At 37.7% G+C, this 13,137-nt stretch overlaps 1 protein-coding gene across 2 annotated transcripts in view; it reads left to right on the top strand.

Moving 5' to 3' along the window:
- The first annotated feature begins 32 nt into the window (after window positions 1–32).
- SEH1L (SEH1-like (S. cerevisiae)) overlaps window positions 33–13,137 on the top strand; it is a 29,481-nt gene continuing 16,376 nt past the window's right edge. For both annotated transcript variants that reach the window (XM_004683716.2, XM_004683717.2), the window contains exons 1-4: window positions 33–268; window positions 4,323–4,373; window positions 7,846–7,992; window positions 11,149–11,360. In XM_004683716.2, the coding sequence (XP_004683773.1) occupies window positions 158–268; window positions 4,323–4,373; window positions 7,846–7,992; window positions 11,149–11,360 (521 nt within the window). In that variant the 5' untranslated portion in view covers window positions 33–157. The remainder of the gene's footprint in view (window positions 269–4,322; window positions 4,374–7,845; window positions 7,993–11,148; window positions 11,361–13,137) is intronic.

The raw sequence follows: 13,137 nt of genomic DNA, 5'->3' as shown, positions 1-13,137 counted from the left end.
ACGGCGGGCCTAGGGGCGGGGCGGATGCGCGTCCTGGTAGCACCCGCAGTGCACGCACTGGCGGCAGGGTAGGGGGCTGCGGTTCCGCGCGTCTCCGCGGCCTCCCCCTTTGGAGGCGGGAGGGGCAGACGGAGGAGGCGCGGGCCCGGCGGAAGCCATGTTTGTGGCGCGTAGCATCGCGGCGGACCACAAGGATCTTATCCACGATGTCTCTTTCGACTTCCACGGGCGGCGGATGGCAACCTGTTCCAGCGACCAGAGCGTCAAGGTGCCGGCAGGGCCCAGCCCGGAAGAAGGAAGGGGGGGGTCGTGCGCGACGTGCTCTTTGGGCGGAGGGACCAGCGCGGAGGGGCGGTTCGAAAAGGAGCCTACATCCTATTAAAGGCCTGTCAGCAGGGCTCCCAGAGTCTCAGGCGCAGGGGGCCGCAGCTTGCTGGCCCTGTAGCCTCGGCCCCGCATTGTGGGGTCACAGCGTCTCATTGGGCTTGCTGGCGTGCGCCTGCGCAGAGCGGGCCGGGCGGGGGCGCGTCTTGGCCACGTGCGCGCTCCCGCAGCGCGGGATGCTGTGAACACGCGTGGTTTTTGCTTTGTAGGGTCGGTGTTGGGCGCGAGCCGGAACGTGCTTTCTGGCTCAGTCCAGGGTGTGATTTGAGCTACGCGCTTCTGGGGTGGCGGTGCTAGGTGCCTGCTGGCCTGGGGAGTTAATCGTGGCACGTGAAGGGCCGTCTGCTAGCTGTCTGCTCAAGCTCAGTGGCCTCCTTTACCTGGCAGGTTTCGTTAGTATATGCAGATTGGAAGCATACCTGGTTTCTTAAGGAAAGAAAAAACACCCAGAATTGGAGTGTTTGTTTCTTAAAGTAATCCGTCAGTGTGTGTGTACTCTTCGGAGAAGCAAGAGTTTGAATAATACGAGGATATTTGGGGTTTAGAAGCCCGGACATGTAGGGTAGACAATGACATACTTGAAGAGGACATCCGGAGCGTGGGTTCTCTGCATACTAGACATCTCCACAATAACAGAAAATCCTTAGGAAGGTTTTTTACTCCTGTTTCCGGTGAAGTTTGATAGCTATGACCCGTCAAAGTTACTATAACAACTAATTTTGCCTTAAAAAAAACTAATGCCACCAAGTTCATGGGATATAGTGTATCCCGTGTATCTTTTACAAGGTTTAAACTTAAAATTAATTTTAAACTAGTTCCTATAATTGTACTTTATGGTTCAGTGGCATTAAGTCCAACACTCAACATTTTGCACTTATCACCACTGTCCATCTCTGCTGCTTTATTTTAAACTGAAACTATGAACACAATAATTCCCTCTTCCCGCTATTCGCAGCCCCTGGTAATCTCTATTCCTTTTGCCTATAGATTTAAGTATTCTGGGTAGCGCTTACAAATTGAATCATACATTTGTTCTTTTATGTCTAGTTTATTTCCTTTAAAATGATGTTTTCTAGGTGCATTCATAGCGTAGCATATATCAGTTTAATTTTTAAGAATAAAATTAATCTTGTGTGCCACAAAATTTTTGTCCATTCACTTTTGGCTGTTTTGAATAATGCATTAATTAACGTCTGTTAGCTGAATAGGCAATATATATTTAGTACTACATCTTTTAGCAAACTTTCTGTGTATAGGTTTGTCTATGAGAAGTACTGTTGCAGTGAAAATCTTCACTAATTTAGTTCTGTATATTTTGGATGCATTCTGTAGAGGAATTAATATTTAGAAAGCTTTTGAAAAAAATATAGGCAAATTATCTTTTCTTGAGATTGTACTACTCTACACTCTATATTACCCTTGTCAGATATTCCATTACATTTTATCTTTAATTTTTTTGTTACAAAATACAGATAATGTTGAAAAAGATACCTGTACCCCCATGTTTATTGCTGCTTTATGTACAATTGGAAAAACATGGAAGCAGCTCAAATGCCCAAAAGTAGATGACTGGATAAAAAAGATGTGGTACATATATACAATGGAATATTACTCAGCAACCAAAAAAGAGAAACACATGTCTTTTGCAGCAACTTGGATGGAGCTGGAAAAGATCATGCTTAGTGAGATAAGCCAGAAAGAGAAAGAAAAATACCGGATGATTTCACTCATAGCAGGAGTATAATGGACCAGGCGAGAAAATAACAAAAATAATGAACAACCATATACAGGAGACATTCTGTGGGGGTGGAGTGGGGAATGGGATCAAAAATGGGGCGGGGGTTTGAAATGCATGGGATTATGGTGATGGCACACGGGTGACTTGGTGATGGGAAACCCGCGGGGATTACAATTGAGATGGAAAAAAAATGTACAAAATGATGTAAAAATAAACTTTTGTAATAAAAAAGGGGAAAATAGAAAAAAAACAAAACACAGATAATGTAAAATTTACAGTTTTAATCATTTTTTAAGTGTACAGTTCAGTAGTATTGAGTACAAACATGTCTTTGTAACTATCCCCATTACCCATATTCAGAATATAGTAGAAACCCATTTATCCCACCTCACTCCAGTATTGCAAAACCATTCTATTTTCTATCTCTGAATTTAACTACTCTAGATCATATTTATTTTGTGTCTGTGTCATTTCACTTAATGTCTCTGAGGTTCAGAACCATGTTGTGGCATATAGAACTTCCTTCCATTTATTCCATTGTATGTTTTGTATATACCACATTTTGCTTTAATTCCTATGTCATTGAACTGGCGATTGTTCTTCTAAATAATGCTATTATAATTAGGTGTACAAATATCTCTTCATCATTCTGTTTTCAATTTTGGGGGGTATACCCCAGAAATAGGTTTGCTGCATCATGGTAATTGTAATTTTAGTTGTTTTGAAGTGCTGCTATACTGTTTGTGATACATTTTTTAACAGGTTACAATCTCATCTTGTTACTATAATCTACTTTTTTTAATGGCAACAAGGTTTAACCTTTTCTTTAACATTGGCTACATGTGTAATTGATCCTTATTATTTATAGGTTTATTTGTTACTCCTAAATCAATACAGTGCTTTTAGAGACACTTGCTGACATAAGCAGAGCAGCAGAAAATTGTAGTCACCCAAGTAAGGTTAGTACACTTCCCAGCTGAGATTAAATGGGGGCTATCTTCTTAAGGTCTCATATTATAAAGAACATGGTCTCCTTAGTGCCATGTTTTCTAAATTTTAATTCATTTTGTTGGTGATATCACTATTTAAAATGGCCTCATGCATAGTAGCTTGCTAAGCACAAGATGACTGTGATGTGTCCTATGGAGAAAACTTGTATGGTATGATTTTTTTTTTTAAAGATTTATCTATTTATGCATACAGAACTGGGGTATGGGCCAGAGGTGCTGGGGTGAGAGGATTCACCAGAGACAGAACAGGCAGATGTACTGAAATAGACCACTGAGGGGAGCAGCAAGGGGATTCAGGAGAGGTCTGCCCGCCTTGTGGGTCACATGGCCCCCACAAGGCCAAAGATTGAACTAGTGCTTCAGTGGCTGCTATAGCTTCATAGTGCTGTGCTTTAACCCGTTGTGCCACCAGGGAGGGCCCTGTATGCTAAGGATTTCATTCAGACATGAGTATATTGTTATTTTTTTTTAAGATTTATTTATTTATTCATATAGAGCTGGGGTACAGGCCAGAGATGCGGAGGGTGAGAGGATTCACCAGAGACAGAGTGGGGTGCAGAACAGGCAGATCGAGGAAGTACATTGCTGAGGGGAGCAGCGGGCGGGTCAGGAGAGGTCTGCCTTGCCATGTGGTCACCTCCGTGGCAGGCGGAAATCGAACTCACGCGAAGTGGCTTAAGCTTCTTAGTGCTGTGCTTTAACCCGCTGCCCCACCAGGGAGGGCCCGAGTATATTGTTATTGACTGTGAATTCACTGTTAACAAACCAATAATATATATTACTATTACAGGTTATTATAAATTAAGTTATTATAAATAGATAAATAAAACAAAGCTATATGTTGATTGGCCAACAAATAAAAAGTTGTATCTAGAAGGTATTCACCCAGGGAGCAGGGCTTCATATTCAATGTTTATAGCAACTTACATGTCTTAACTGCTACAGGTCACCCTTCCTTATAGAACTTTTAAATTGTCTCTTACTAGTACTAAGATTCCTTAGTGCTTAACCCTGTTCCTGACACGTCCCAGGTTCTCAATATTTGACTGTTTATTTACTTATTGGTTATATTTATTCTTGTGAATTTTATGTTCACTTCCTTTGCTTATATACTGATTCAGTGGTAATGCTTTTCATATTAATTTATAGGTATTCTATACATAAAATACCTACTTTTAATTTTCTTACAGGTCTGGGATAAGAGTGAAAGTGGTGATTGGCACTGTACTGCTAGTTGGAAGGTTAGTACTTTTTTTACATTGGTTTAAAATTTTTTACAGTGATACAAAATTGAAAGGTTTTTATTTCAAAGTATTAATAACTTGCTGCTTTGAGAGAATTATAAAATTTGTAATTTTTTTCTTAAGGTAGTTTGTTTGCTTTTTTTAACTATTAAAGTAATAGAAATATGCTATAAAAATTCACAAGTAAGAGAATTTGTAATTTCATAGCAATGTAATGTAACTTTTTAGCATTTTATTTTTTGTTTTTATGTTTGTGATATTTTGATTGTAGTTTCATTTCTTTTTTTTAAATAGCTTTACTCAGATCCAATTTTGTATGCTATAAATATAATGTAAAATGTATAGTTCAGAGAGATTAGAACATTTATATAACTGTATAGCTGTCACCATATCCTCATTAAAAATCTTTCATCAACCCACAATTTTTTTTTTAAAGGTTTATTTATTTATTCGTATAGTACTGGGGTACAGGCCAGAGATGCAGAGGGTGAGAGGATTCACCAGAGACAGAGCGGGGAGCAGAACAGGCAGATCGACAACATACGCTGCTGAGGGGAGCAGTGGGCGGGTCACGAGAGGTCTGCGGTGCCACGTGGATATCCTCCAGGGCAGACTGGAATCTAACTCATGCGGAAGTGGCTTAAACTTCTTTGTGCTGTGCTTTAACCTGCTGTGCCACCAGGGAGGGCCCAACCCACAATTTTTTTTTTTGGCCCTTTATAACCTCTGAATTGTTTTTCTGCTTATAGTTTACCTTTCTTGAACATTTCATACAAATGAAATGCTATGATTTTGTGCATTACTACTTTCCTTTAGCAAGTGTACTTTGTGTCAGTAATTTCTTTGAATGCCAAGTAATAATTACATTATACAAATAAATCACATTTTGTTTATTCATTCACCAGTTGATACACTTTTGAACTGTTTCCTAAGATCTGGGAGTTATGATTAATGCTTTTATGAACATGCCATACAGTCTTTGGTGGCCATGTTTTCATTTCTCTTAGATACCTCTAAGTGGAATTGCTAGGGTAGTATATATTTGAGATGCTAAGAAACTGCCAAATTCTTTCCCAGGGTGTCTGTACTGTTTTATATTGCCACCAGTGTCTGCACACACTCTTTTTATACACCCCCCCCACATGCATGTATGTATGTTATTTCCACATTAGGCACACACATTACTATGTATTCATACATTGTATATATACACATTTGCATGTGTATATGTGTATATACATATGATGTGTATATATACACATACACATGTAAATATTGGGTTTTGACTTGTATTTCTTAGTGACTAATGGTGTTCATTATATTTTCAAGTGCTTGTCTGCCCTTCATATATCTTCTTTGGTGAAGTGTGTACCAAAATCTCTCCATCTCTCCTTTTAAATTGAGGTGAGAGTCACACAAGATAAAATATTTCAAAGTCCACATGTACTACATTCACTGGATTATATAAGTACTACCTCTATCTAGCTCCAGAATTTATCACTCTAAAAAGAAACCGCCCATTTCTAGCTTTTTAGGTTAGTAGTGACATGCTTTTGCATTTTTTAAAAAGATTTATTTATTTATGTATACAGAGCTGGGGTTCAGACCAGAGGTGCGGGGGTGGTGAGAGGTTTCACTTGAGACAGAGTGGGGAGCAGAACAGGCAGTTTGATGACGTACACTGCTGAGGGGAGCAGTGGGTGGGTCAGGAGAGATCTGTAGCACCATGTGTATCACCTCTGGGGTGGGGATGAAACTCATGCTGAAGTGGCTGTAGCTTCTTAGTGCTGTGCTTTAACTTGCTGTACCACCAGAGAGAGCCTGCTTTTGCATATTTTTAAACACTCTGTCTATATACATATAGCAATAAAATATAAATATACCAGTGAACACACTATTTTGTTGTTTCTTTTTATTGTGATGAACATCTTTGGCGAAATTTATTCCTTAGTTAAGTTACACTGTAATGGGAATCTTAACATTTTAACAAAATCTCATTACTTTAGTATATTTTTAGCTTAGTAGCCTTTAATCAATAAGAATGCAAGGTGAAACAAAAAAACTGGACAAAATGAAAGAGAAAACTAATGATGGAGAGTTTTCCTTTGGATGCTAACATTATTGCAATATAGAAATTACTGGATTATAAAAGCACTTGGGGATCATTGAGTGTAAAAATGTTAGCTGTGTAGAACCATGAAACAAATTTGTAGACATAATTTCTGGTCTAATGTTTCTTATTATGTATTTTAACAGAAAACAGTAAATTTGTTAATATGAAATGCCTTTGTTCTTTTCTTCTTTTTTTTGTCAACATGAATTGAAGAACAGTTATTTGACATTGTTTTGTATAGCAAGGTAACATTTTTTCAGAATGCAAGTATTTGGGCTTCTTTATACTTTTATACTCATTAGACTTTTTTTCTTAGAGGATTCTGTTGTCTAGCCAGATACCACCTAGAAACATCTTAAGTATTTGTTTATTCCAGATTTTAAATACTGTTAGGCTTTTTAACTAGACAACTTTATTATTTATTCTTTGCAAGATTTATTTATTTATGCATACAAGAGCTGGGGTACAGGCCAGCAATACAAGCGTGAGAGGATTCACCAGAGACAGACGGGGGGGAACAGAACAGGCAGATCGACTGAAATACACTGCTGAGGGGAACAGTTGACAAGAGAGGTGAGGTCTACTCTACCTCCCTAGCAGGGAAATTAAACTCATGCTGCAATGGCTGCAGATAGCTTCATAGTACTACGGCTTAACCCTTATTACCACTAGAGAGGCCCATGCACCAGATAACTTTAATTAAAATTATCTTGTTAGTAGATATCTCCTACAGAAAGAATTTGCAAGTAAAAATTGGGAGACTGGTAGTGTATTTGTTTAAAAGCTTAGTTAGGGCCCCTCACTGTTGACACAACTAGTTTAAGCGCAGCATTATGAAGCTTTCAGCAGCCACTGTCACATGAGTTTGATCCCCGGACAGGAAGGTAACCCATGTGGCACAGCAGATCTCTCCTGTCTTGGCAGTTGCTCTTCTCCGCAGTGTATTTCAATTGATCAATCTGTTCTCTCCCCATATTGTCTCTGGTGAATTCTCAGTCCCCCACACTTCTGGCCTGTACCCCAGTTCTTGTATGCATAAATCAATAAAGTCTTTTAAAAGAAAAAAAGCTGTTAGGTTTAACTCTGAGGCAAGTTCTGTTCGAACTAAATAGTCTAACTTTTATTTGGCTGAATTTTTCTTTATGAATGAAACAAGTAAAAGAACTTGACTCTAGAAGTATCACAGTCCTAAATGTAGCGTATCTTCTAACAGTTAAGCATTTGTAGTCTTTAGTTTATATCTAAATATCAAATTGAGTGTCTTTGTCCTCTTAATGCAGTCAAAATACTTTAGTTGAAACCTTATTTCTCTAACATTAAGCAAACTCTGTTCTTTTCTATTTTTTAATTCCTCAGACACATAGTGGATCTGTTTGGCGTGTGACTTGGGCACATCCTGAATTTGGACAGGTTTTGGCTTCCTGTTCTTTTGACAGAACAGCTGCTGTGTGGGAAGAAATAGTAGGAGAATCAAATGACAAACTTCGAGGACAGAGTCACTGGGTGAGATATTTATTAGTTTGGACAAGATTGGGTTGCACAAGATGGGTACTAATCTTTTCAAGAACTCTTCAGGTAGCTGTTAACATGTTTCCACTCTCCTTTATTTTCCCAGTTCCATTTCTCTTTCTATTCCTTCCTTCTACTTGTTTATTTGATTTTTATTTTCGGCCTGAAGTGGTAAAATTAATGCTTGGCATTAATTTTAACTTTTATGATGAACCCAGCGTATTTGCTTTGTCATGGAGTACCTCCTTTAAAAATTGTTTTTTCCCTTTGTGGTTTACTTTGCTTTCTTAGAAAATCTACTCTGTATTATCTATCTGTATGTACTTTAACTCTAGTTTTCCTTGATTTTGGATATTTGAATTTAGGCAAGAGCAGAAAGTGGTGTGCTACTCAAGTCCCTCATTTTAATCAAAGAATTTAACTAGACAATGTTTTAATTTTTGTTGTTTATTTTTCATAATACATAATCAGTCACAAAATATGAAATTCAAGATATGAGAGTGAATACAGTGAGTACTTTCCCTTCTCTCCTTAGAGGCAGCATTAATAGGGTTTTATGTACCCTTCTGGGTATAGTCCATGCCTCTATAAGGACATAAATACAGTGTTGAGCCCCTCACCACACCCACACTAATTCTTCCATGCTATCAATACATATAGTGTATTGCATTTTTTTGTTGTAGCAAACTGTACATAATGCTAATTTTTATCATTTTAACTGTTTGTAAGGGTATACTGTGAACCCATTATTGCAATCTATACCAAAACTTCATCATTTCCAACATAAACTTTGTTTCATCAAATAACACCTCTTTCCTTTCCCCATCCTTTTCTATGGGGTGCCCGGTAACCTCTCTTCTGCTTTCTGTCTATGATTACCTATTATAAGTACTTTATATAAGTGGAATCATATAATATTCATTTCTGTGTTTGTGTTTGAGCAGAATGTTTTCAAAGTCTACCAGTGTTGCATATATATCAATTTCATTTTTTTTATAGCTGAATAGTACCCCATTGTATATTTATACTACATTTTTAAAAAATTCATTTATTTGTAAATGGACAGTTAGGTTGTTTCCACTTCTTAGTTATTAAAATGATATGAACCATGGCATATAGATACTTGTTTGAGACCTTCCTTTCAAGCTGTAGTTATATACATATACATATATATATAAAGCTATATATAGCCTTTTGAGGAACTGCTAAACTGATTTAGCTATACAATTTGTATTACTACCACCACCAATACATAAGGGTTCCAGTTTCTTTACATCCTTATCAGCATTTGCTGTTTTCTATTATAGTGATCCTAGTGAATATTGCAGTATCTCATGGTTGTGAATTGAATTTACCTAATAATTGATGTTGAACAAATCTTTTTATGTGATAATAATTTGTATATCTTATTTTGGAATTGGTTGTTATGTTCTTTACCCATTTTTTTTAAAGATTTATTTATTTGTGCATACAGAACTGGGGTACAGGCCAGAGGTGTAGGGGTGGTGATAGGATTCACCAGAGACAGAGTGGAGAGCAGATCAGGCAGATAGTTGAAGTATACTGCTGAGGGGAGCAGCAGACAGATCAGGAGAGGTCTGCCCTACCATGTGGGTCACCTCCAGGGCAGGCGGGAATCAAACTCATGTGATCAAACTCATGTGGAAGTGGCTGTAGTTTTTTTAGTGCTGTATTTTAACCCTTTGCGCCACCATTTTTTAATTGGATTGTTTGTTTCTTTGTTGTGGAGTTATAGGAGTTCTTTGTATATTATGGATATTAATCCCTTATCAGATACATAGTTTGCAATTATTTTCTCCCATCCTGTAAGTTACCTTTTCACTTTCTTTATAATATCTTTGATTCATGTGTTTGTATATTTATATAAACATGTTTATAGTGTCATATCCAAGATATTACCAAATTTAGTATCATAAGTACTTCACAGATTTCATTGAAGTGTTTTAAAGCTATAGCTCTTATATTTAGGAGTTTGATCATTTGTGTTAATTTTTTTGAAGATTTGTTTATTTATGCATACGAGACTTGGGATGTAGGCCAGAGGTAGATGGGGTGAAGATTTACCAGAGAAAGTATATAACAGAACAGGTGGATTTACTGTAATAAACTGCTGAAGGCAGCAGTGGTCAAGACAGAGGCGATGTGCTACACCATGTGGGTACTTGTGCTGTAGTAGCTGAGGATAGCTTCAGTGTGCTGATACTTAAAATGCCCTTTCGCCACCAGGGACACCCTGTGTTAAATTTTTTTTTTATGTATATATATAAAATAGGGAATCCAACTTTATTCTTTTGCATATTAGTATCATTTAATTGAAGCCTTTTATTGAAAAAACTGTCCTTTCCCCTATTAAAAGATCTTAGTCAGTTGACCAAGTATAGTAGTATTTTCTAGACTCTATTCTGTTAGGCTATATGTCTGTCCTCCCAGTACCATAATCTTTTAATTTTTAATTTAATTGGAATATACAACTTTGGGGTAGATGGTTTTGTGTTCTTTGGATAGATACCTAGAAGAAGGCTTACTGAATTGTGTAGTTTTTCAATCCCAGTGTAGCTTTGTAGGTTGCATAGTTTCAAATTTCTTCTTTTTTTTAAAAAAAAGATTTATTTATTTGTGCATATAGAACTGGGGTACAGGCCAGAGATGCGGAGGGTGAGAGGATTCACCAGAGACAGAGTGGGGAGCAGAACAGGTAGATCAAGGAAGTACATTGCTGAGGAGAACAGCAGGAGGGTCAGGAGAGGTCTGCCATGCCCTGTGGATCACCCCGGCGGGCGGCTGGGGATCAAACTCATGCTGAAGTGGCTTTAGCATCTTAGTGCTGTGCTTTAATCACTGCACCACCAGAGAGGGCCTAAAATTAAACTTTTTAAGGTCAGCTTTTTTCTGCCTTAAATGGAGTAATTAATTATAGGTCACTCATTTGTTAATCATCACCACATAATTATGTGGTATTTTACCAAGTATTATGTAGGAAAATTGAGGCCTAGGTAATTTTTAAGTAATTTTGATTCATAGCTATGTACCCAGTAAATGACGGAGAAGTGCTTTGTGATTTCAGAGTGTGTGTTCTCTTTTCCATCTTTTCTGTTTGTATATAATTTAGTTGTTCATTTCTTTTTTCAGGTTAAGAGGACAACTCTAGTGGATAGCAGAACATCTGTTACTGATGTGAAGTTTGCTCCCAAGCATATGGGACTTATGTTAGCAACCTGCTCAGCAGATGGTATAGTGAGAATATATGAAGCACCGGATGTCATGAATCTTAGCCAGTGGTCTCTGCAGCATGAGATCTCATGCAAGCTAAGCTGTAGCTGTATCTCTTGGAACCCTTCAAGGTAAGCTTAGATAACAAACCTCTGATAATATAATTGTAGTAAAACAAATTAATACTTTTAAAATAAGCTTTGGATTTCTTCTTTTTACTAGCTTTACTTTCTTTATTATCCTCTCTGTGTTGAATTTAATAAGGGTAGGCCTGGACTCAACAGAGTTTCCAGTCTACTGATAGTGGGTATTGGTGTAAAGGAATCATCACTCCATTTCTTCTTATAGGAAAAGTATCTTTGAAGAAAGTTGGAAGTCTAGATAAATGAACAAAGAAAGAAATATTAACTTGATGGAATCAAAATAGGGGCATAAAAGGAATGTTAGCTGGAAAGGAAAAGCAGAATTAAGCATCTTTATCTCACAGCTCAAACAAATCCCTAACTATGTACCACATACTTCTAAAACACCCTGTGTGTATAATTTCATTAATTCTGATAATAGGTGTTCTAAGTTCTGTCACTACTATTTGACAAGTGAAGAATCTGAAACATGAGGTTAATTAATTTGTAAATGGTAATGCTTGCAGTTGAAAACAGGCAATGTGATACCAGAACCTGAATATGTAACTAATCTGCTATCTTCAATATATATATATTTTAAGACTTATTTATTTATGCATACAAGAACTGTGGTACAGGGCAGAGGTGCAAGGGTTGAGAGGATTCACCAGAGGCAGAATGGGGAACAGAACAGGCAAACAGACTGAAATATACTGCTGCATGGAGAAGTGAGTGGGTCAGGATAGGTTTACCACACTATTTGGGTAACCTACCTGGCCAGGGATCAAATTTGGCAACTTGGATACTTCATAGTGTTGTGCTTTAACCTGTTGCACCACCAGGGAGGGCCCTAGTTTTTTTTTTTTTGTTTTTTTGTTTTGTTTTGTTTTCATTTTAAGCAAGAAAAAGGAAAAGCAAAATGCTCACCAATGCTCACCACTATCTCTTATGTCTCTTTTACCCCCTTACCTTGCACCCCCTTCACCTCCGGTGATCAGTGTCCACTGAGATTCACTTAACATTGTCTGCTAGTTTATTTTTAATTTGCTGTATCAAATTGTTTACCCACTTTATTTCCTTATATTCTCATGTGAAATCATTCCGTATTTGTCATCATATTTCTGATAAACTTCCATAACCCTTCAAAGTCCTCTCACTTTTTGGCAAATGGCAGAATTTCTGTCGGGGACTGTCCCAATCACTGGTTGTTGAGGGGCAGAACAGGCAGGGTCTTACAGTGGGAGTGGCATATGTGAGCTGAGATTCCTAAAAGGGGCTGAGGGAGGGAGTGGGTTTGAGAAAGACATGAGTTGGGTGCAATTCTTCCTGTCCTGCTGCCAGCAGAAGTTTATTTTATACATTTCAAGCAAGCAATTAGCATGTGAATTGGGCTGAGATCACAATCACCTTTTCTGAGAGCAGTTTGGGAACTTATTGACCTTCAGCTAAGATTATAACATTATTCTTAAAATCGATCTATTAAAATTAAGATAGGTACATAATTTCGTAAAATTTAAAGGTAGCATTATATTTATCACAGTGATGACTGGCTAAAATAAAGTCCCTTTAAACCTTAAATGCTACTCTATGACCTTCATTTTCATTGAGACATCTTAGAAGGTAAAGTCGAGGACTAGAGTAGAGGCTGGGTGGAGATATGAAGAAGGATAAAGTAAGGTCATGGCTAAGGTGGAGTAATTCTCTTGTAAATCAATCACAAAGATACAGTAAAGTTCCTTAAAAACTGAATAGAAGACTCAGGTGAAGTTCCTTATTTGAAGACTAA

Source organism: Condylura cristata, unplaced genomic scaffold (genome assembly GCF_000260355.1).
Source record: "Condylura cristata isolate star-nosed mole 26May11 unplaced genomic scaffold, ConCri1.0 scaffold00016, whole genome shotgun sequence".
Lineage (NCBI taxonomy): Eukaryota > Metazoa > Chordata > Mammalia > Eulipotyphla > Talpidae > Condylura > Condylura cristata.
The sequence above is the reverse complement of the archived record's forward strand: the minus strand, read 5'-3'. Positions and strand labels throughout refer to the sequence as shown.